This window comes from Spodoptera frugiperda, chromosome 2 (genome assembly GCF_023101765.2).
Source record: "Spodoptera frugiperda isolate SF20-4 chromosome 2, AGI-APGP_CSIRO_Sfru_2.0, whole genome shotgun sequence".
Taxonomy (NCBI): Eukaryota; Metazoa; Arthropoda; class Insecta; order Lepidoptera; family Noctuidae; genus Spodoptera; species Spodoptera frugiperda.
The window spans coordinates 5,930,470-5,954,651 of record NC_064213.1 but is presented as its reverse complement, the minus strand read 5'-3'; the positions used below and the strand labels follow the sequence as shown (position 1 = coordinate 5,954,651).

The following is a 24,182-nucleotide window of genomic DNA, read 5'->3' as shown; positions in this document are numbered from 1 at the left end:
ATATTACTTTTATAAGTCACATACTTGATAAGTCAATGTCTTTTACGTTTGAAGACTTGATAATTTCGAAAAGACGGAAAATATTCTCCGAGTGCCGTCAGGGGTGTGTTCGGAAGCAATATCATAACTGTCGACTTTTGTATCATTTTATGGAGAGGTTGACTACTCGTCGAATTCAAACAAAGATAAAAACAAAATTAAATGTTGAGTCGGAGTCTAAACAATTTGTCTTTCTTACTTAAGTAAGATTACCAAATTACTAGGATCTTTGGATTTTGAACAACAAAATTGGTGAATAGCTATGACCTTGAAGTGAAATACTAAAGTTAGGTACTAAAATTATTATATAGGTAAGTACTTACGTGTACAGGCTTTGGGCTCGTCACTTTTATCACCGCAGTCGTCTTCTCCATTACAATACTTGTCCAGCGAGATACACTGGCCAGTATCGCACAGCAGCTCGCTCATACGACACGGCGTCACTTCACCAACATTCCTAGCAAACTTCACCTTTTTCACTGGCACTATACTAATATCAGAAGTCTCTATACTATCCTCGTTAACAAACTCCTCGTTCAAGTCCTGAGGACTGCACAGTTTTAGAGACAGTAACACTATTATGAACAGAAATGTTCTACTAGTCACATCTAGGGAATTCTTCGGGTGACACATTTTTAAGTCACCGTTCGATCCGCACGTTTGTCACAACATTTTGTTCGTGATTTCACTGCACTGCGTTAGAATCTGTAACAAGAAAATGTGCTTTGAATATTTTTGGAAATGGAAAGAGTTTTGGTGTGCTTCTGACTCGTTGATCTAGTGTGTAAATAGAGTGAGGTTTTGGTTATATTGGGATGTATTTGGGTGCAATGTTCTCATCTAATTGGACGTAGTTGGTACAAACGAAATGATTGTTAGCTAACAGTAGCTGATCAGTTGAGTTTGGTAACTCTAACTACGTTAGTTTTAATTTCCCGAATTAAACAACGCCGTCTAGAATATCGGATATATCCGAAATGCCTACGAAAGTATCAAAATGACAAAGCAAATATACCTACAGAGAATAAGATTGTTATTACAATATACCTTTCAATTAAATCTGATACAAGAATAATAGTAGAATTGTAGACGACATTCTAAAATAGCTTTAAAAACAACCACATTCATGATTTATATTCCTCTGCAGTTTTTTGCAGTTGACCTAAATACCTACAACAAAGCATCTACTTATTTAGCGTTCCAAGTTATTTCAAACGTTAAGGTAAACGTTTCGCTTGCGGGAACTCATTAAAATAATAGTAAGAAAATTTTATGCTAATCAATACGACGGTTAGTAGCAAACTTTTACGTAACCCGTTACCTGTAGAGACTTAGACGGTTTGCGTTTGCGTAATCATAATTTCAACGCTTCTCAAAGTTATTGTTGTAGCGTGTACAGGGGGTCCTTTTGTTTCGTTCTATAAATAAACGTAAAGTTGCGAGATTTATTCATTAGGTAAAGTAGTGAAGAAAAGGCGATTGTTTGAGTGCAATTAAAATTTAATTTAATGTCTGCTTTGTATGTGAAAATCGGCGACAGGTGCTTCAAAAAAATGTTTTAAGGAGAATGGTTGTCTCTTTGATGCCAAAAATCTATTTGGATACCAAAAATTACTTTATTGGTCATGTACTATTGATCAAATTGTTTTATTGATTAATTGTTAAATTAAACCAAAATTTAAAAATTAACATAAACATGTCGCAAACAGAAACAGCATAATTAAGTACCATTAAATAAAATTACCGCATCATTAAAACATCATAGAACCACAAAAAATATTTTACGCGGAAATTAATTAATAATGTTAAAATTGAAATTATTGATTTACACGAACCATATTGACTTACCCGGAACTTAATTATAAGCCTCTATACTTGGTTATTAAAAAGTAATTAATCGACTGCTAATAACATAGAAAATCTGGACGAACAAAATGACTTCTAGGAAATTTTTATTTTCTTAATTAATTTTTAATAAGATTTTATAGACGAGTCCATTTTATCTTGCAAGTTTTTCCGTGACCCATTAAATATTAACAATATTTTTTTTTTACATTAACGCAACACTAAATAATTATATCGAAATAAAAAATTAAGGACTTTAATTTTCCCCAGCAAATTGAACTCTTTTCTCACCTACTACCTAAAACATACAAAAATCCCACATATCTAAACTTAGCGGAATAAAATACAACACACATTTAAAATAAAAATACACGGAATTCCACCATATATATCACTTTTATTACTGAATAAATATTCAGACACATTTCAACCGTCTCTCCCAAGGTCCCACATTAACAAAATGTCTAATATCAATATTCCCGCGACGTCCTTGAAAACATATTTTGTCTGCAAACTTTTTCCCAACTTTTTCTCCACATTCACAACGTTTCGGATACTCGATAATCCAAAACATTAACCACCTGTATATATATTTGTCAAGCTATACGGAGCGTACAAAATGTGCCTAGTAATACACAGTTTTATTGCCAAACAACTGTGTATTATAATACAAGTGTACTAAGGTTCACAGCTCAGTGACTTGAATATAATTTCTACGTTAATTCGGCCCTTGATGTCACTGGGTATATGATAGGTTTTGGTACAATTCACGCACATTATTACGCTTCTCTATAACGCGGTTTATAGTTGCGAGTAATCTGGTTTATGTGTGATATTTTGATCGGTATTTGATTATAAGTTACACATTAATTTTGGGTCTACCCAGCTAATATTACAGGCGGCCTTGTGCTGTGATGAGCTCTTGTCAATAACTTGTATGTGTGTGTTGGACTTCTGAGAATGATATATGGAGAGAGGGTGACTGAGAAAGTGCTCATTATTTCACAAGGTTAGGTACCAAACATTATGTAGGTATTTACACATTCGTTATGTATTTAGACGCGAGTTTATACTAGTAGTTACAAATAGGTAACTCATTAATAATAAACTTGCCATAAAATCTTTAATTTTTAGTAAACTAGGTTTAAAAAATTGACGAAATATACGAAAATCTGCTCCTAAATGTAACAAACCCTTTTCTGAAAACCGCATCAAAATCGTTCGACCATATGTGAGCCAATTGCGCACAAACATACATAGACACGTACATATAGGTCAAACAGAGAACCTTCCTTTTTTTGAAGTCAGTTAAAACAATTTAATAACTCAACCAATCAACAATAAAATAAAATCCCAATAGGCACCAATAGAAAAAAAATGAATAGAAATCAATAACATGACAAAGCAGAACCCTCCTTAAAATATGCAAGGGTCCATGGGACATTAGATAATCCCATTTATCCGTACAAAAACAAACAATAAGCACTACCCTTGTATTATCATAATCCCACAATAAAACACTTGGAACCAATCCGATTACAAACACACATTTTTGTTTAATCCTATTAAATGAAATGTACCTTACAACCGTAAATTTTGAACGTAATCCTGAAGTGCATTCTATTATAAATCATATATTGTACGCCTTAATGTATGGTTTTGTTTGACTCGTATGTATTTTCCTTTTCATATGAACAGTATGCTGTTTTATTATGGTATTGTATTATCATTGATGTGGAAATTTATATTGTTGCTTTTTTATATTATTCCGGATCGATAGATATGAGTCCATGGATTGTTTAAGATTTCCAATTTTATTTTATCCCACAATTACAGATCTGAATGAAGGATTTTTTGACTACTGCAGACTACTACAGTAGGCTGCGCGACGTCGCCGCGTCTGCGTACACTGCTCATGATGAAGAGTCCCTCTGTTACTCGAAACTAGTAGAGCTTTTGTCCATTAATTTACGTGAGTAAACCGTGATTTTTAGTTAAGAAAGAAACAAAGATAGATTATAGTCTGTCATAACGCATAGGCTACTTATCCTGAAACGCAGATGAAGCCTCTAACAGAAGATAATGACAATAATAGTCTGTACTCGTTAGTTTCACTTTTAAACAATCAACATAACCATCAAGATTTAATATCCCCAAAAGACTCTTTCAGTCAAACCTTCACTCAAGATAACACCAAATCACCTAAAAAATAAAACTCAAAGTCAAACTCCACTACGAACAAACTCATAAATCCGAAACGTAATCCCAAAGTGCATATAACAAAATCATAAATCAGCTCTATATACATTTCTTTATCTAGGCATGATCTAGCACTTACAGGTGCGCGTTGTAATTTATGTTCTCGGCACATGTCGGAAAGGGTGGCTATGTATTGCCCTACTTACGAAAGGTCGATTCTGGTTCACACTTGCCGAGTTCATATACGTTTGTATTATACAATTTGTCCTTTGTTTCTACTTCGTTGGACAGGAATATTGAATTGTTGTGTTTTGTGTGTTGATTCTGATATTGTTGTTGTGATAGATTGTAGGAAATGGTTAGGAAATATGACATGCAGTTCAAAGTTTAATAATTTTGCTTACGATTTTATAAATTTTAAGAATAGATCAAGATAGTTATTAAATCTGCTGTCACGATTTTTATTATACTAAGTTTTTAGTACTCAAGGTTCAAGAGAATACTAAGAAAACAATACTAAGAGAAATGACGGAAGAAATCATGTGACTAAACAATTTTTTTTTCAATTTGAAACCAATTCAGTTTAGTGCATAGATAGTGTACAGTGTGATCTATAATAATTTTCAAACGCTGCTAACAGGTGATGGTAACAAATGATTTTATAAAAATACAAGAAATTCGATGTTTATTTTATGTAATCAACAGCTTAAAACTGATGTTGCAAAAAAAATGTAGCGTTTCTCGAGAATATTCCGTTTCCACCCTGTACATTGACTATGAAACTATGAGCCTTATAACCGTTCCAGGCACTACTGGTTCTAAGAAACGAGGCACCGAATAAGAACCTTCAACGAACAGTCTCTAAGGTAAAGTATTAAGCTACGGCACGGCACTCTAATAAATTTGACGCAACTAATATTTATGTACACACAATTACATATCGAGCTAAACAAAACCAGTATAAACTGACCGTCGAATGTAAGGGAAAGTAATATAAAGCGAGTTCATGATAAACTGGTCTTAGTATAGCTTGATGTGCTACTGTGTACGCATTTCCCTATAAATTAGTTCACACGGCAAGCACGGTTTTGGAAAATAATGTGCCCGCCATTAGGAAGAGGAGACATATTACTCATATTAATATCGTTGTTTATGGAAAATTGGTCTATTATTTATATTTCATAAGCAATCCATAAATGTAGGTATCTAAAGTAGTACTGAACTATTTTGACTGTGTACTGTATTCAAGGGCAAAGACATAAAGCTTTCTATGGTTTTTTTTTTTAAACGTTGCCACATTAGGATTTTCTCCTGTGTCGTGGGTGCGTTTACAAACATACAAGTTCACATGTACATGACACCCAGACCCGAAACAACAATTTGTGGATCACACAAAGAGTTGCTCCGTGCGGGAATCGAACCCGCTACCCGATGCACGGCAGCCAGTTGCCCAGCCACCGCGCCAACCACAGTGTCCTCACTGTACCAAAAATAGGTTTGTTTTTGATACAAAATGTACCTAACAAGCGCTTACATAAACATCAAATTAACAATTGTTCAAAGTTCTTTATTCTAAAAGAAAATAAGTTTCAAAGTACTAATCAACCCCATCAAAGCCGATAAGAAAAGCATAAAAACCCTTATCTCAATATTACGAAGGATCAATATTCTTTACAACTCGTTCATTTTCTTATTCAAGGTTTTTCTTTTTACTGCAGAACACTTAAATATCTTCCTCTCTTTCTAAAGAAAGTCCTCTTTCTATTTATGTAGGTATTCTCAATGATACAATTTATCTCGAAGTGCGATACCGGCTGGCCATTCGATGCTCGCTGACGTCATAACGTGAATACAAATTTTCATAAGCGTCTGTAATCCGTCGCACCCTTCGGCGTTCAAATGTAAATTTTCCCAAAATTTCTTCATTTCAATCCTTTAACAAAATCAAGTATTCAAATCTCGGTTTTAATCTCGAAAGTATTGAAAAAAAAAGGTTTTTCGTTCATAACTTTTATTATGTTTTACTTAATGAGACAATTAAGACTGTATTATGATTCAAATTAGTTTAACAACTTTAATTTTACGAATAAACTGAACTTGTTAATGTATTTTGAAGCCGTATTAGACTTCAAATCAAAAGGATAATCAAGGTTTCATTAACTAGAACTATTGTGTCTAATTTACACAATATATAGTCACACAATACAACTCCATTTTCGTGAGAATTTCATACAAATGGTTTCAATATGAATTCTAATTATAGGCTATGATAAACGATAATACAAGTACATAATATACCTTTAAATATGTACGAAGCTAAACCCGTTTAATTAAACGTCGACTGTAATTATAATAGAGGTTGCGTTTAATAAATGAGACATAAAAACAATACTACGTAGGCGTAATAAAACGGGATTCTGTATTTAGAAGGTTTATACTAAAATCTTCCTGGTTTATGTACGTAGTTACTGTATTTAAGCTCAAGTTACAGCGTATACATACAATAAAGATTCAAGTTTAATATTATTTTACACTAAAATTAAATCATTTGTGATATTACAGACCATTATGTCTACTCAAGTCAGCCTAATAGAAACGGTTTCACCATAAAGGACGAGAAAGACCGCGCGAAGTGGAGAGAAAAAAGCAGGAAAGAGGACCCTGGGCTCCAAAAGGAAGTAATCGGGCTAAGGTAGAATGATGATAAATGTGGGAGAGCCATAATTCGGCATGAATGGGCCGGCTCGACCAGACAGAAAACTGACGTACAACAATGCTTGCGTTGTGTTTCGTTGTGTGAGTGATGTTATCGGAGGGCCAATTACCGCCCTTCCCATCTTTTTAAATTTCTAACCCCCAAAAGGTCAGAAACGGACTTTTAACGCCTTTGATGTTTTGGGTGTCCATGGGCGGCGGCGATTACTTACCATCAGGTGACCGTCTGCTCGTTTACCCGCTTATACCATAAAAAATATGGTGAATAATTTTGAAATATGTCACTGACTTCATGTAGACTCAGCTTCCCGCACAAAATTATTGATTCTCACAGATGTAAGCGACGCTCTTCAACAATGTTTGCATTAATAACATTGCAATGTGCAGGACTAGGCATTTCGGAGGCCGCAACTGTGACGTTGCAATGCAAATGAACGTAAAAGCGAATTTGTGTTCCCCGGCAGAGCGCTTATAAAGGGTTTAAATTTGCAATTCTATTATAAAAGCGATGCAGATAATACGTTGAAATGTAAAACCGATTGGATGGCCCGTCGGGTGAGTATGTGCATAGGTAGATAACGTTTGAACTGCGCGCTTGGACATGACGTCGCATTTACTCCACTAAAACCCCTTGATAACTGAATATTGCTGTGGAAATGTCTGATTCTGCAATGATTTGTGCCATTAAATTCACACAAATTAATCCCCTTTCATGTGTTTCACTGTCAGGGGCTTGTGTGTAGAAATGACGATGATTATGAGAGCCCTGTGTGGTTGGAATAAGGTTGATTTTTGTAAAACATTGTTTTGATTACGAAAGTTGATTGCGTGCCTTCCAAATGAAACAGACAGACAGTAAATATTTTTCCAGGTAGTATTTGCTTAATAAGTCAACACGGGAAACCCCTAACAGGCTTTCCTTTCATACACGAATGGAATATAATAAATAACTTTGATGAACTACCAAAATAGAAAACTCAAGATATATAAAATCAACAAAATAAATAAAAACCAAAACATTGAAATGTTCTTGATCGCATTATTGGTGCCCCTTAGACGAGGCAATTTGCTCGACAGTGACAAATTAATGAGTAAATAAACGACTGATAATGATCCAACGACAAAAAACTGTTGGTAAGAAACCCCTGCTTAAGGACACCCATGACTAATGAAGGCTGAGGAAAAAATAATAGCCCCTATTTAAATGCCACCTCGATGCAAAGCTGGACAAATGAGAGCGATTGCGCTTGAAACCGCTAGGGGCGCTGGTGTAGTTTTATGTCTCGAGATTAAGAACTTGACCAATTAGATGGACTGTCAAGCTAAATATGTCTGTTAAATAATATTAGATTATACACGTTTGTAATAAAGTGAAAAATCTATTATCGAATTTGTATACTCGTAGTTTAGAGTACAGTGACGGCGTTAGTACCTATTAAAACTTTCGCCAAAATTTCCGTCAAACTGATATAAAATTTCTAGAATACTATTTTCAAGTTTTGTCTTACAAATGTCGATTTTTGCACGTACGTATATTTACACCATATGCTGAAACCTACAGCATAATTCAGAAGGATATGTACCTGCATATAACTACAATCGATAACATTTTAATGCAGATATCACAGAACACAGCTCGATACAGCTTGATGTCATATTTATAGGTCTGATGAACAACTCTATGTATTTCTAATCAATAAAAGTTACATGGTATCTAAGTTGATCATCGCCTTTAATTCGAAGTTTAGATTGTTTTATACAAAGAATCCCGAAGAGTACAAAATATCCGATCTTTTTTAAAGGAATGCATTGGTATACTTCTATTATAATTTCTAATTGTTAATTCTAATATAATTTACTTATATATAGCTGATTGTTATCCATGAGTGAATTACATGTTTTGAAATCTATGAACCTAATAACGCATTGCAATAATGATCAATATATATTTAACCAACCAATTACATAGCATACAACTTCATAACATAACCCAACGTAATAAAATAAAAACAATGTGAAACAATTCCCATTAATACGTTTCCATAATCGTGTTTTATAACATGACCACGCTACTGCAGTTTTTTAAGTGGTTTCCACACGTGAGCTTAGCGAAGTGTTCGTTTCTGTGACTAATTATATTACTCTACATTATGTGGGCTATTTGACCTACTCATAAGTGGCATTAACGGTCACCAGCACGTTACACTTTAGCTGCTTGTAAAAATGTACTTTTCTGCTGCTAATAATATTGGTAGCATTGATGAATTTATACAAGATTTTTATTACAAAATCACGAAATTATGTCCAGCAACAATTAGGTAGATTTTTAATACGAATGGTCTGACATTTGGTTAAGATTTAGGGTGTTTTCCTCCAGAAATGTGCTATGCAGCTATGCGAGTAGGATGTGTTATGTAGATGCGCCGCCGCAACTTTGTGCGAGGAAAGACGCTCAACTCGAGTATGTGATGTATCGATAGTAGGGAAGCCATCCGTAGCACGCATCTTTCCATATAAAAACATAGCTTAACTGATTTCATTTCCACCAGTGCTTAGTTATGTGTACCAATTAATGTGATTGGTAGAAACCAAACTCATCTGCAGCAAGGCAGCATAGCACATCTCTGGTTATGTCAGTTATGGTCTGAGTATGAAAAGTAAAAGGAAAAAAGAAGCTTACGTTTGCAATATTTCCAAAAAGTACTGAGAATTTTCGAATGCCTCCAAAACTCCAATAAAATTAACACAAATTCAGATCACCATAATCGGAAACTAATAAAGCAACGTCAAATTTTCTAAATGCAAACTACATTCCCCTTTGTCATAGAATCTCAGCCGGCCACTTCAATTAGGTCGGCTAGCCCCCGGCTACAGCGCCGAACTATTTTATTAATTTGCATAAATTCAAATATTCAGTAACAGATTGGCTATGTAATAAGAACTTGACTCTGTAGTACGATAAAATTGGGTTTTGTAACTATAAATAGGAATTTGGAGTGATGGATCGTAGTTATAAGTAAGTGGTGTTTCTTAAGTAACGTTTTGGAGGCAGTTTTGTTTTTGTAGTGTTGCATTATTATTTATTACCAGCCCGCGGCTTTAATCGCGTGGATTACGTGACTAATAATAGTGAGTCAATAAAAGTACATTAGGTACTATCAAAATCGTTCCAGCCATTTCAAAGATTAGCCAGAACAAACAGACAGACACTAAAATTGTAAAAAAGATATATTTTTGATCCTTTTTCCCTATAAGGTTCTTTACAAAATATTCTAAGCTAAATCACTGCAAAATTTCGCAGTCATTAAAGTCCATTTTCGCTACTACAACTTACACTTAAAAAGGCGACAAAACATAAAATGGATGTGGTATACTGACAGACAGCGGTCACAGGTACCTTTGACTTTTAGCTAAGTCCACCAGCAAGTCAACCTAGTCATTTCTATAAAATTTCTGTATTCGATTTTCTACTTTATATTTTTGATATAAGTTCGAAAATTCAATGAAGGAAATTCGCAGTAGGTTAAACTAAATGCACCTGTCACAATTACGCATACGGTTATCAGATCCATTTTCGCTTACAATTGCTGCTCTGTAAAAAGGCGACAAGACGTTAAGTCGTAACTATACACAGTGTCACTACTTACCGTTTGATAAAAGGTATAGACGGGAGATAGTTGACGTCATTATGTGTTACAGTGTTCTATTTTCTAAAATATTATCGTGAGGCATAAGTTCGAAAATTCAATGAAGGAAATTCGCAGTAGGTTGATATGCACCTGAAAAGCCTCGCTACTATCGCTTGGTTATCGAGATCCAGTTGAATTAGGCTCTGTGGCATTCAAGACGTTAACTATGATACACGCAGACGCGCGACGTCAAGCGTCCTAGAAACTCATAGAGCTTTTCTCCATTAATTTGCGCGAGTAAACCGTGATTTTTAGTTAATTGTTACAGGGTTGATTACCACACAATTTAAATCATTAGTTTTTTGCTCTATTTCACAAAACTGTACATATAGACTAAGTGTACCTAAGTTTTTACACGATTCAAAGTAATATGGTTGATATTTACTATTTGTACATAGTACTTGTGTTAATTATGACGATATTTGTCGAACCGAGGCTATCATAACAATCCCTTCGGGCTAAAACACGTGTGCTGTTGTGTCACGCGTGTGTAATTACGTATTATTATTTAATGTTATTTCAATACAATAATCACACAATAACAGATAATGTGATAATCGTATTTGTTGTTATTAGAGTTAGCAGATAATATACATTTTATATATTTATAGAAGAAAAGAAAGAAAAAGCATATATGTATTTATTCGATAAAAGACACGCACACAAATACAAAGATTATATTAAAAAAGCACACAAATACTAAAATAATAAAAAAATAATTATAATAAACTTATTTATTTTACTCAAATAGGACGAGTAGTTCTAGTGATTAGCGCATTCAAAGAAACAAACAAACTCTTCAGCTTTATATATTAAGTATAAACATAGATATAACACCAGAGATATTACAAATGTGTTGCGGATCACGTAAGGAGGTACCGAACTGATTGATTATTTACACCGTTGGTATTTCAAAGAAAGTTCATTATAAAACTGAAAACAGACTATTCTCAGAAAATCTCTTTCAATACACGTGCAAGTAATAGGTACGCGTATATTACCTACATATTGCGTATATTCGAGCAACAAATTACACCAGGTTTCCATTAAATCGTAATAAATCCAACAATACTTCTGAGAAGTAAGATCGATTCTATCTGAAGCCACACCTATATACATAAACCATAAACTGCACTCTACGAACTATTTTATCAATTTTCATAAATCCAGCGTCCCAGTAACAGATTGGGAAACTATGAATTACCGCGGTACCGCCCGTTCGTGGTCGACGAAAAACTACCCAAGTTTTTTGGCACCAAGTCAACGGCTGGGTTAAAAAATGGCCGCACCGCATATCGTATATTTGCAATTAGTCGCCGTTATTATTCTTCTTAATTATTTCGTGCTTTCGGCTTTCGGTCGTAATAACACAACAGAATGCTTTTTGTCATGGAAGGGTTGGAAATGATAGTGGATTATTAACTTTATTACAAAACTGTAAAGTTCAAAATCTGTTAAAGACATACAAATTAGGATGCTTAAACATAAAAGTGTGTGTACAAATAAACACATTTAAAAATACCAATATAGGTACGTAATTAATTTTGAATGTTTTTAATTGGGAAAAGCAGGAAAAGAGTAGTTAACAAAAGTTTATGTATGTGTCAGGTAATGTCACAAAGTAATTGTAACAAAAATATAGACAAGAAAGTCAATTCTAGACACTAAGCACACCACAATACAATCGCTTGACCTAAAACTTATTCTATTTTTGTGGATAAAAATAAACACCACAGTGAAATAGAGCACTCTCATTAATCACCAGAATTTATGGCCTTAATGGCGATTATTTATGGTAATCAAATGGATGGAGCTGTCTTCCATCCCTTTCGACGCATTAAGTAAATAGATGGACATTGTAATTACAATTAAGTAAACTCTATTGATTAAATTTCATATTTGGATGACTGCTTCGGTAATTATTTTGATCAAATGCGTGACTTCTGAACAAGGAGTCTTGTGTTGGAGTGACTCCATAAAAAATAGACAAGCCAGAAGACTCATCACCAGTTATTTGTGGGTAGGCAGAGGTGCACATTACGGCAAGTAATGCCGCTATACAATGTCAGCAAACTATTGTTAGTCATTTTACATTTTTGAAATTATACAGCAGCATAAGGATTGCTGTCGATGACGGTAAACGCAAAAACTTCGCTCTCTATTACTTAACATTCAAACACAATTAAAACACATACCGTATTGGCTTTATTGAAATCAGTCAATCCTAACGATTACAATTTTACAATTAATAATACCTTTTTAATCAATAAAAAGGTTGAGATAATATTGTATATAAACATCATAATTAGGTAAACTCAACAGATTATGTACTCAATAATATACTTGAGCACTAAACTAAAGCACTTGTGTACTGAAGCGTGTTATAACAGGTTACACGTAATTATCCGGAGGCAATGATGAGAAATTGGTATATAATGAGGTATAACGACAGAAGCTGCGCCTATCATGGATATTTATACTGCCTATAAATCTTTATTAAAACGTTTAACACCGAAAAATGGTATGGCGATAGCCGTATCAGTTTCGATAAATATGATGTAACAGGAACATGTAACATGTTGGTAGAATCGGTAGATTTGTGCAAGATTATTATTCAGTTAATTAAGTAATTAACCGGTAAGCTTATAATACCTAATTTTACAAAAAAAATGTTCAATTTCTAAGGGACTACGGTAGAATACTATAGGTATACTTAAAATTCTCTATTATTGCGAAGCAGTTGTGTTCACACATCATTTTAATTTGTACTGATAAAAAGTTTTATTAAAAGTAATTGTAGTTATAATCCAAACCTAAGCTTTAGATAGCTGTGGTTCTCATGACATCGACAAACATTTTCAAACTATGAGCATAAAATATGAACCGCTTCTAAACTCACAGGAACATTTGAATGCAACCAAACTCCTGTTTAATGAATAACACGCAGGTGCATAAACAACAAAATACCAACAAAGTTCCTAATTAGCGTGCTAACTAAACCTAGCATAGTAAAATCATCCAATTTGCCATCTGATTCCAAGAAAATAAAGCATAAACAAACCTTCATCTGTTTCCCACTTCCTAATCAAGCGTAGCAACTGTACGTACTAATTTGCATGACAGTCGTCGAGCAAAGCAACGGTAATGAGCATATGTGCACACAAACATGTCACAGTCGGGACATAATTCATCCCGTAACGTATGGTGCCCATAAACAGTGAGATGATGTAGGTACACCTTCCAAGTCAGAATCCAACTCAATCCTAAGTGATAGTTTCTGTCCTACTCCAGTCGGTAATTAATTATATCCTCTTATACGATCTTACTTCAACTTTGTGGAGCAAACCATTCCTGTTTATTAATGCGAACCATTATTCAACGGCAGCCGCAGATGAGGCAAAGCGAAGGAACATTCTAGAAATATATTCATCTTGTCTCGTTAAAAGTAAGTTGAGTTGGAAACTTGACTTTATGATAGTTGTCGTTTGTTTTTAATTGTACAATCTGTTTTGTAACTGTGTCCTTGGTTTGGTGTTTTAGTTTCTTTGAAGATATTTTGTTTTGTGTCGTTAGTAGGTATTATTACGTACTTTAGTTAGGTAGCTGGCGATAAACGAGAATTAGGTAAAGCCTATTTTCTTTTGCGAGGTATTTTTCTATGAAAACTTATTAAAACTTAACCGATTTTCTCACACACACATAATACTAACCTACAGGTAAATAGTTAATTATTTTCTTCTAACAAATTTCAATACAAACTGCCTTTTATAAAAACAAAATTGACCCGATTCCACCCGCAGGTATGGATAAATAAAAAAGTATAATGCATGTATAAATTATTCGCTAATAATTTTGAATGCATGCCAATTAAATTTACATATCGCCAATTTATTGAAAACCTGTTAAAAATTTTACGCGAACATGTACAATCACATGTTTTAATTAATTACTCTGATGACTCTCAGGTTAATGACATGTAAATTACAAATATTAATATAATTAATTTGAAATCTTCCCTGGTTTGTCGACACCGTTATAATTATTGTTGCAATTTAAACTTTATATTAATGGAATAAAGGTCATGAATTTATACAGACGTGTTTCGTGATGACTTTTCCTGACACTCATTAAGTTAATTACATGTATTGATTTTTAATTCGGTGTCTGCTCGTAGTCATTTGTTGTTTTATATTGATGGTGACAGATATTAAGCTTATACGCTGATTCACGAGATTTCGGGCTTAACATTGTTATCAATTGGAATAACCCGAGATTTCCGAAATATCGTTTCGTGCTTTCTTCTTTTTACATACTTATCGATCACTCCTACTGATCCCTTTAAGATAACAGTAAACTAATTTTAATAGCACACACATAAATAATAAAAAATCCAAATATCTTACGGAACCCTATTTTTTTCCAAAATGAAATATAGCCTATGTTACTCGTGGATAATGTAGCTTTCGAATGGTGAAAGAATTTTTAAAATCATACACACAAGTTATTTGAAACCATTAAAGTAACTTTGATCAATACATAAATACATGTCTACCATTCCGTTACACCAGTATAAACTGATCGTCGAAACCATGTGTGGGCTGATCATACAAAGAGGGGATCATGAAAAACTGGTATTGTATAGCTTGATAATTATGTAGCTATGTTCACTATACTACCCTTTGTACGTATATCGAACCAGTGTCCATATAATTTTATTACTTATAAGTGGATAGTACAATAAAACCCGTTGTTCCAAGCGAGCAGCCGAGCTAGAAGCAATGCTTCCTGAATACTAAACAGTATGAAATGCGATTTCCAATAGCATTTTGTTATTTCATTTTTATTTTCGACGATGATTTATAATTTCTCTGTGTGATTTTTGGTAATTGTGAGTTTATGTTAAACGTAATACATAATTACGTATAACATTACATTTTTTGCCAATAGATGCCAAAAAATGAGAAAAAAAATGGATAAAATTAAGAGTAATTGTGTTTTATTATGAAAATTTATAAAATATTTTTTTGTTGTAATATACCAAATTCTGTCTGGAAATCCGAAGTGTGAAATTTTACCTTTTAATATAGACCATAATCTACCCCTGTTCCAAATTTCATTTTGACCCCTTCAGCCGTTTTAACGTGATTGTGTAACAAACAATTACACATGCATTCGCATTTATAATAACAGAAAACCATACGCAAAAAATTATATGACCTATAAAACTCTCTACCTGCATTTCTTTAATAATAAATTAAAAAAGGTATCATATTTACTTTCCTGAATAACATATTTCCAAGAAAGTAATATTATAAAAATGTTGTGAATCAATTTTCTTGGTAGTAAGTCACCAACCACTGTCTGTCTTAAAACATTATCAATACACGATACCGCAGGTGCATTGTCTCGGAGAAAATTGCTACAACTGTGTTCCTTACAAAATTCACGGGGTGACTTTGATCGAAACTTTCATTTTATATTAAATGACGAATTGCGTAAAACGAAACACGTATGGTAGTTTTTTTTATCTAGGTTAGCAAAACTGAAGAACTGTCAAATCTTTATGAATTCGTTTTAAGGTTCAATTCATATTAATAATGTAAAACATCGATGGTGTTTGACAACTGTTATCCTTTTGGAATATTTCTGTTTTAAAATGTTGTGAAATTGAATAATAAAGTTACTTTACACTTGTTATGCATTGAGTTTATACTTGTTATGGATTATTGACTTAGTCATAATCGTCTTTATCATACAAAAAATATGGCTGAAAATCGTCTGTACTTTTAGACCAAAAAATATATGATCACATATTTACTACCACAAACATAATGTCAATCGAGATACACAAGTAAACTCTACATACAATCTTGACTCTTCACACACCAAAGATAAAAATCTCTTAACATTGAACTCTAAGCACTTCTAATTAAAATTGAAAATGACAAAATCAATTTTCCTTTTATATAAAAGGTTCAGCTCACATTACACAATTAGGCTACTATTAACAATCATACTATACAGAGTGTCCAAAAGTTTCCATATCAGATTCGCTTGTTATAACTATCGTATGCAAATTTTCCAAATACCTGTATATACTTTCTACCGTAGAAATTCAGCTTGCATTCAGTAAAATCCCTAATGTAGGTCAATCTCTGCATGAATAACTTATGTGTACATTGTGAATTGAAACAGTACTATTTATTGTGTAGATTTACAATTTGTGTTGATAAAAATGGCGTTGAACTAAATGTAAATGTTAATGTTAAGACTTTTATTTTGGAAATATCTTCTATGAACATAAGAATAATATTGAGGTGATTTGTTTTGAATCTTGTAATCATTTGCCTTAAAAATACATCACTTCTACACGAAACATTTAAAAATAAAATCACGATTAGAATGCTTACTCTTCGGAAGTAGTATAGACTATTTTTTACTCCGATTTCTCTCCCTACTATCGATACATCGCTCACTCGAGCTGCGCATCTTCCTCGCCCAGCTACATAGCTTACTACCGATTTCAGAGTCATTTAATGGTTACTTAACCCAGTCCTTAGCAAACGTTTTCGGAATAAACTCGTTACTAAGGAATAGGTTTAGTAATCATTAAAAGTATCTGAGTACGAGGTATTCCATCTTCGTAGCATAGCTACATAGCACATATCTGGTGGAAAAGCACCCATATAAAATAAACAAACACATCCGATCCCAGCAATAATAGTTTAATAGTTTCGTAGCAAAGAGTTGAACAAATAATTTGTTTTGTAATTGAAAAGTTGAGATTGAAAGGGGGAGAAAAGGATTGTTTAGATTACATCTAATTGGAAGTTGCTGAGTGGGAACAAGGGTTTATTCCGTTGGTTCAGCTCGTTATAATTGTGCGAGAAATTAATCTTAGTTCTAATGTCTAAGGGCTCTTAATTCCTTCGAGGGCCAATTTGTTTTTATTAAACTAAAATATTTTACGATAGTAATTTTGTAGTGTACTTTATATTTTATTAAAATAGAGAAAATGAAAACTATTATGAGTAGAGATTTTAAATCTGGAATGAATAAATTAGCTTTTGACCTTAATACCCAATTATATTATCAATTTAACAATTTCATTTTTATTAAAAATACAGCAAATTTAAAATGTATACTGAATTTTTATATTGACGTGTAAAAGTGTTATTTTATAACCTATTTGCAAAATAAATATCATTTATCATTTATATAATAACTATCATGAGACATCCAAATTAAGTAAGAATCACGATTTACTCACGTATTGTGTACTCAAATATCTGTGACTCGAAACTAGTAGAGCTTTTATCCATTAATAGTAATATGTGAGTAATCCGTAATTTTTAGTTAATTTATATTAAACAAAACAAATTACACCCTCTATTTAATAATGATATCGCATGGTTTATATTTAGCTAGATATTAAAGCAAACATTAATTATTACCTAGATAATGCAATCAATTTAGCCCTTATTGTCCAGTTAATAAGAGCTTTACCAGGTAGTGGACATCGAGAGGTCATTAACCTGTAAGCTGATAATATCAAGTAATTCAACATTGTGTCAACATAATATCAATATTCTATGGCTTAGATAGAATATTACTAGAGTAATATGATGCTTATTTGATCTAGTGACTAAGCTGCCCTGTATAACATGTAGAGCCAGAATATCTTGAACAACCTATTAAACCTCTTTGTAAAATATTAAGAAGTCACTCACTAAACTTAAATAAATAATAATAGATTATCTTCTATTTTTTCGTCTTTTTAAATTAAACGTTGCCCTACACTAGGATTTTCTCCTGTGTCGTGGGTAAGTTTACAAACATACAAGTTTACATATACATGACACTCAGACCCGAAACCACATGATTTGTGGATCAAACAAAGAGTATTCCGTGCGGAAATCGAACTAGCTACACGTTGCGTGACAGACAGTCATCCAGCCACCGCGTCAACCGTGCAGTCAATAAAATCTAATGTATTGATTGTGCGGAAAACATATTTCTTTCACGCCAACTATTCTAACATGTTTTTAATGCAAATACATAGTTTGCCCATATATGTATTCATTTGTATTGCAAGTAAATTAAAAACAATGAACAGTAGATACTATATGAAGTAATTACTGCGCAATAATATAGTGATATTACAGTTTAATTAACAACGAAAGCAATTACTCATATAGCGTTCAATTTGCAATAAACTAATATTACAGTACAACCTGTAACTATACATTTGTTTACAAGACGCTCTCACCGAAACACGGCAATTCCATTTACGAACGCACCAATGACAATATTTTGTGAATTGTGACGTCATAAACATGGCCGAACACAGACAACCCGACATTAATCAACGAAATCTTCTTAACAGTAAAAATTTAAATGAATGCAGATTTTTTTCCCTTTACAAATTTCATTTCGGGACCTTGTCACCAAGATCGTTTCGTCTCACATTTTCTCCCTAACGAAGTGTCCTTTTAAGTTGTTATTTCCAATTCTCTACGGTGTCTTAGGCAAAGTAGGAGAGGAAGGTACCTTTTCAAATATTTTTTTCTGCCCCGTGTTTATCCCACTGCATTGTAGGTATATTTAAATTCATTGTCTATAAGTGACCCATGTAAAACGACCTCTTTAAACCTTTTGTCTCACAGACCGTACGTAATTTGTCTCGTTTTTAAAAAAACTTTGGTAAATATTATAAAAAAGTACTTGGATAAATATTACACGAATGCGTTCATGATACTCAAAATGGTAAAGTATAAAGGACTTTATTTTAATATACCGAAGGTAGCGTCTTAAATGCAAGACAGTTGCAAAGGGCGAAAACATTTCCAAGAAAATTGGATTAAAACTGAACGTACAAAACATTCAAAGTATTTTCGATCAAGCTCCCTATAATATGGTATAAAATTAATGACCCTTCAGACTGTCCTAACTTTATTATAATCTCTTCGGTGCGCAATCGTGCAACCAACCACATGATCCAAATTACGCGGACGACGGAGAAAAATAGATCGACATTTTTCATCACGAAACTTTGGTTAGCAAGTTCTCGAGGCTCCGATGTCTTCTTTATTAAGTCCGATAGAAGATATATTACACATGTAACATCTAAGGGTTCCGATGTACCGCCTACCTACGAAACCCTAAGGAAGTGCGATAGCAGAATAACAGGCGTAGGTACCGTCTATAAAGATAACGTCGTTCCGTTTCGGTTACTTCGCTGACCGACGCAGCGTTGACATTATTCTTTACTCCGAAAGATAAAACGAAGAAGAAAATATTTCACTAGTAATCCCACAGGACTGTATTTTCCTTATTTCGAATATAATTTACGTCAACTCAATTCGACAGCATGCAAAAATGCTGTAAAAAGATCCTTCCCTGAAAGTTATACGAATTAATGTTGTGGGAATAAGTTACATGAGAATAATTTTCTCAGAAATTATGGATTGCCGAAGAGCGCTTTATCAATGCCTGTGTAATATATCGCTTCTCGTCTTATATTTTCCAAAAGGAAAACAACTTCGTCATGAATTTAGTATCACGAGTTTTTCTCGGTGGTTACTTGTAATTTATGATACGTTATAACTTTGACTGGCTTGTCGGTCGAGTGATCGGGAGCACGTCCGATAAGCTTTCAGGTTTTATCATGAATCTAGGAAGCTAATTGGAATCTCTGATTGCGCAGTATGGAGTTAATTACAAACAAATGAACACAAGTTATTTTTCACACGCTACTTATGCGAGAAAGATAGCTGTGTTAATATTCAATAACATTTTAATATAAATATCAAGTTATTATCGTACTTAAATACGCTTTAATCCTTAAAATATAGCTACATAAAGCTTTTCCTCGATAATAAATAATAAGAAAAGCAAACTACGTAATTTCTCAACACGATTATCAATTGATTGCACCAAAGCAAACATTAAGCCCGACGAATGGACTACTCGGACGATTCATCGCGGAAAACTTTACATAAAAACATCCACATATCATTCTCTTAACGTTTATTATCCTCGTATTTGTGACTGAAAACACGTTCCGTCTCCGGCCACGATAAACAAATAAAGTGCCGGTACACTCCACACTTTCCGGTCAGTTAAAATATTTGAAAACAAACACCGGTTATAAGGACGATCGGGACGATTACCGAACAAACAACTTTCAAAGAAATATGCGCAACATGAGAAAAACATGAACCGCACGATTTTCACAACAAACAGAATATGTCGGGCACGCTTCACTTGTTCTCAGCAGTATTGTGTTTTGTCGACCATCATTGTGTTTTCGAGCATTTGTTTCCTTACGAAACGGCAGTTAAGAATATTTATTGGATGAACTTGTGGCGTGATGTCGCTTTTTAGCCAATTGTAGCCATTTTTGTATATCTACCAATAGGGTAGATGTATGTGAGGGAGATAATAAAAGTTTCGATGGCAATTCCGATTCGGTTGTACAATCACTTCGCTATTTTTATATCTTGTTCCCACTTGAAATGGCTGTTCAAAAATTTATGTATGAGAACGTATTTTATTGGGACCAAGTACGATGTGCCATTACGGGCTATAGTTTCAACATTTTAAATGGTTAATATTGGCGAATGTTTTTGATTTATGAGCAGCACCAATATTGTTTTTAAAGCCTCAATGACATTTTATTTGCTCTTTACAAAATGGCAGATTTTATCGCGAAGGGCTGTGCAGCAATATGCAAATGAAATGTGTTTAAGTGTGGTATGCAGAAATATGATACTATAGCCCGCCTACTTTACACAATGTAAATTTTGAGTCCCATGAGAACAGCTGGCAGTAGGGCGTGAGCTTATTGTTAGCGGCCGTACAAACGAGAGCTGAGAATTTTGGTATCAAAATACCAAATAATGTTAATTCTAGCTGTAATATAATTTTGAACTAATCGCAGTGATTTCATTAAAAAAACAATACGAAAATTATGACTACGAGTACAGTAACTCCTCACAAAAAAAATCAAACAAAAAGCAGACACATTTTTTTACCAAAACACTTAACCACAATGCCAATCATTATAATCCCTTATAATCCAATTAAATCTGTGAGAGTGGCCATCAAAAAGTCTTATTAAAGTTTTACAACCCATCTTATGACGGACAGGACTTATGCAAATGAGTGAAGGGTGGACGAACGGCTGTGCGTCCTGGATTAAAGGGGACGGCTTGCCTCGCCTCGCCTCGCCTCGGTCTGTTTTTACAGTACCACATGGTGTCGAGGGCTTTTAAACAAAACAAGTAAGCGAAGGGGCGTAGATAAGTACCCGTACGGTCAAATCTACATTTTTGGCCTACGTATGTACACATATCAAACCAGTTTATCATGGCCTCACTTTGTATGATCTTTCTGCATATTCCAAGGTCAGTTTACTCTGGTTTTGTATAGCTTGATGTGTAGTTGTACGTTAAAACAGTCGCTCCTAGCTCTAAGGGATTAACTAGAAGCTTATTGATGCGATTCCAGGTGCGTTGCGGTTGTCAATGTTTAAGTGGTTGATTAATTATTGTGTAGGTGTTATTGTATATGTGTGTGTGTGTGTGGTTAATTACACGTGGAGGTTATTGCAAGTTAAAGGTTAATCGGTTTTTCTAAGAAGTGTGGGTCGTGTTCACAGGACAGAGAAGAAGGTCGTGGTGGTGGGTGTGTATCCAGTTACATATTATTAATTACATTTACTTATTAGTTGCGATCGATGAGGTTCTTGCATGACAAAAATAGACGTTTCACCTAGTTCCGAACGTTTTATTAATCGCTGACACATCATTGAAACTGGAGTGTTAAAACAATAATTTAACTAAGTATCGTGAGACATACTAAATTAACTAAAATCACAGTTTCTTTACGTAAATTATTGAAAAAGCTCGAGTCACACAGGGACGCTTCAGCAAACGCATGTGACATCGCGCAGCCTTACTGGTGCCTACTAGAGAACTTTTCTCCATTAATGTAACGAGAGTAAACGTTTACACATCATTGGTTAATAATTAAGACAATAATCTCTCATTGATCATTTAAAATAAAGATAAAACCGAATTAGTCTCCGAGATATTTCCTAGATAAGACAAAGGAACTCTGCCATTCTAATATTAAATAGGAAACAAAACCTTTATAAAAACAGCAATATATTTTCCTTCATCCTTTCTATCTGACCCAGACGGTTATCTAAGTTCTCGCGGCGTCCGTTAAGATATTTTCTAGTGAGCACCACGCCTTTGGTACGAGTATATCGTTTCTAATCTTCCCTTGCTTTCACGGCTTTGTTTTAGAAAAACCTCCCTTGGGCCACCGCACCGTTGCCTCCACCGTCTCGCTGGCTTCGGAGTACATTATCTATGTCAATACAGTAAAATGGGCGAACCATTTTACGAAAACATTTTGCTATATCGCGTGTATCCTTAAAATAAGGAGCCGTGTGGGAACCATTACGTAGAGATTTCTGTCCCACAAACAGCCCATAATATGGGTATCGTTACGTAACCCACTCACAATGTATTTTTTCCGAAACACGATTTATCGGATATGGCAGTAAGGCCTATTTTTCAACAGAACAAAAGGTGACGTCCGTGTTATATGGGATTATCTATTGTGACGCATTAGTTTTTGGTGAGTATCAAAAGGTCGGTTAGAATAACTTGTTTTATTTGTCGCACGAATATACTCGATTTGTTGGGTAAGTATTATTTAATAGTGTGGCTTCAATTGTTTAGCTATCATCGATATTATGTTATCATAGCGTTGTGTATGTGTACAGCTGTAATAAATATAAACGGCTTGGGACAAGCGGCTCCAGTTTCCTTGAAATAATATCGTCTTTAACTGCACTGTTTACTCGTAGCAATGTGCTCCAGCAGTGGTTCGGTAATAACAGTACATTTTAATTCCCATCAAGCTCATGTATACGAATACTTAATTCAACTACATTTCACTACCCGGCAATTCGAATAAAATTAGTGCAAACAATTTAGTCGGAGTCGTCATTGGGTACAGGCAAACGATTGTTTCGTCTAACAGTGTTATTTCCGACTGAATACCAGCACAGACGGCTACTTACAGTTAGCGTAATCCTGTTTAATCCTGTACAAAGTAAGTGCTCCTAATACGAACACTATTTCACGTAGATAATTGCTTGGCGAACGAAGCGGGTCGCCAGATTAAGGCCGGGTGCGACAACACTGCGCGAACACTCCTTTTAATACGTGGATTTACTTTCATAATGTTATTTGTTCAACGTTTTTTAATAATAATGTAGGATGAACTGAAAATGTTGGTTTTAGTAAAATTACTAAAAAGATTCCAGTGCAGTTTTACCTCAGTTATTCAGTTTCATTATCATTAGTATACAAAAGAATACTATACCTTTGTGTAATAAACTGAGATTTGCGGATCGTATTTATTAGAACAAAACATTAGATATAACAATAAACTTTCAAGGTAATGTAATATCAAAACCTCTATTAGAATATTAATCTCACAATAATTACGAAGCTGAACAAACAACTATTCGAACAATAGCTCATCATAAACCCATCTCAATCATGCCAACCAATCGTAACAGTTGGTGTAATAAACTCCGTTCTGAATTTAAATTTAAAAAGAGGGTTGCCATTGATGGTTATGCAAAACACATCTTTATTAATCCGTTCTATT

General features: G+C 34.0%; 1 protein-coding gene across 1 annotated transcript in view; it reads right to left on the bottom strand.

Moving 5' to 3' along the window:
• LOC118269252 (uncharacterized) overlaps nt 1-24,182 on the bottom strand; it is a 74,494-nt gene that overhangs the window by 35,699 nt on the left and 14,613 nt on the right. The window contains exon 2 of the mRNA XM_035584264.2: nt 363-744. Coding sequence (XP_035440157.1) covers nt 363-672 — 310 coding nt within the window. The 5' untranslated portion in view covers nt 673-744. The remainder of the gene's footprint in view (nt 1-362; nt 745-24,182) is intronic.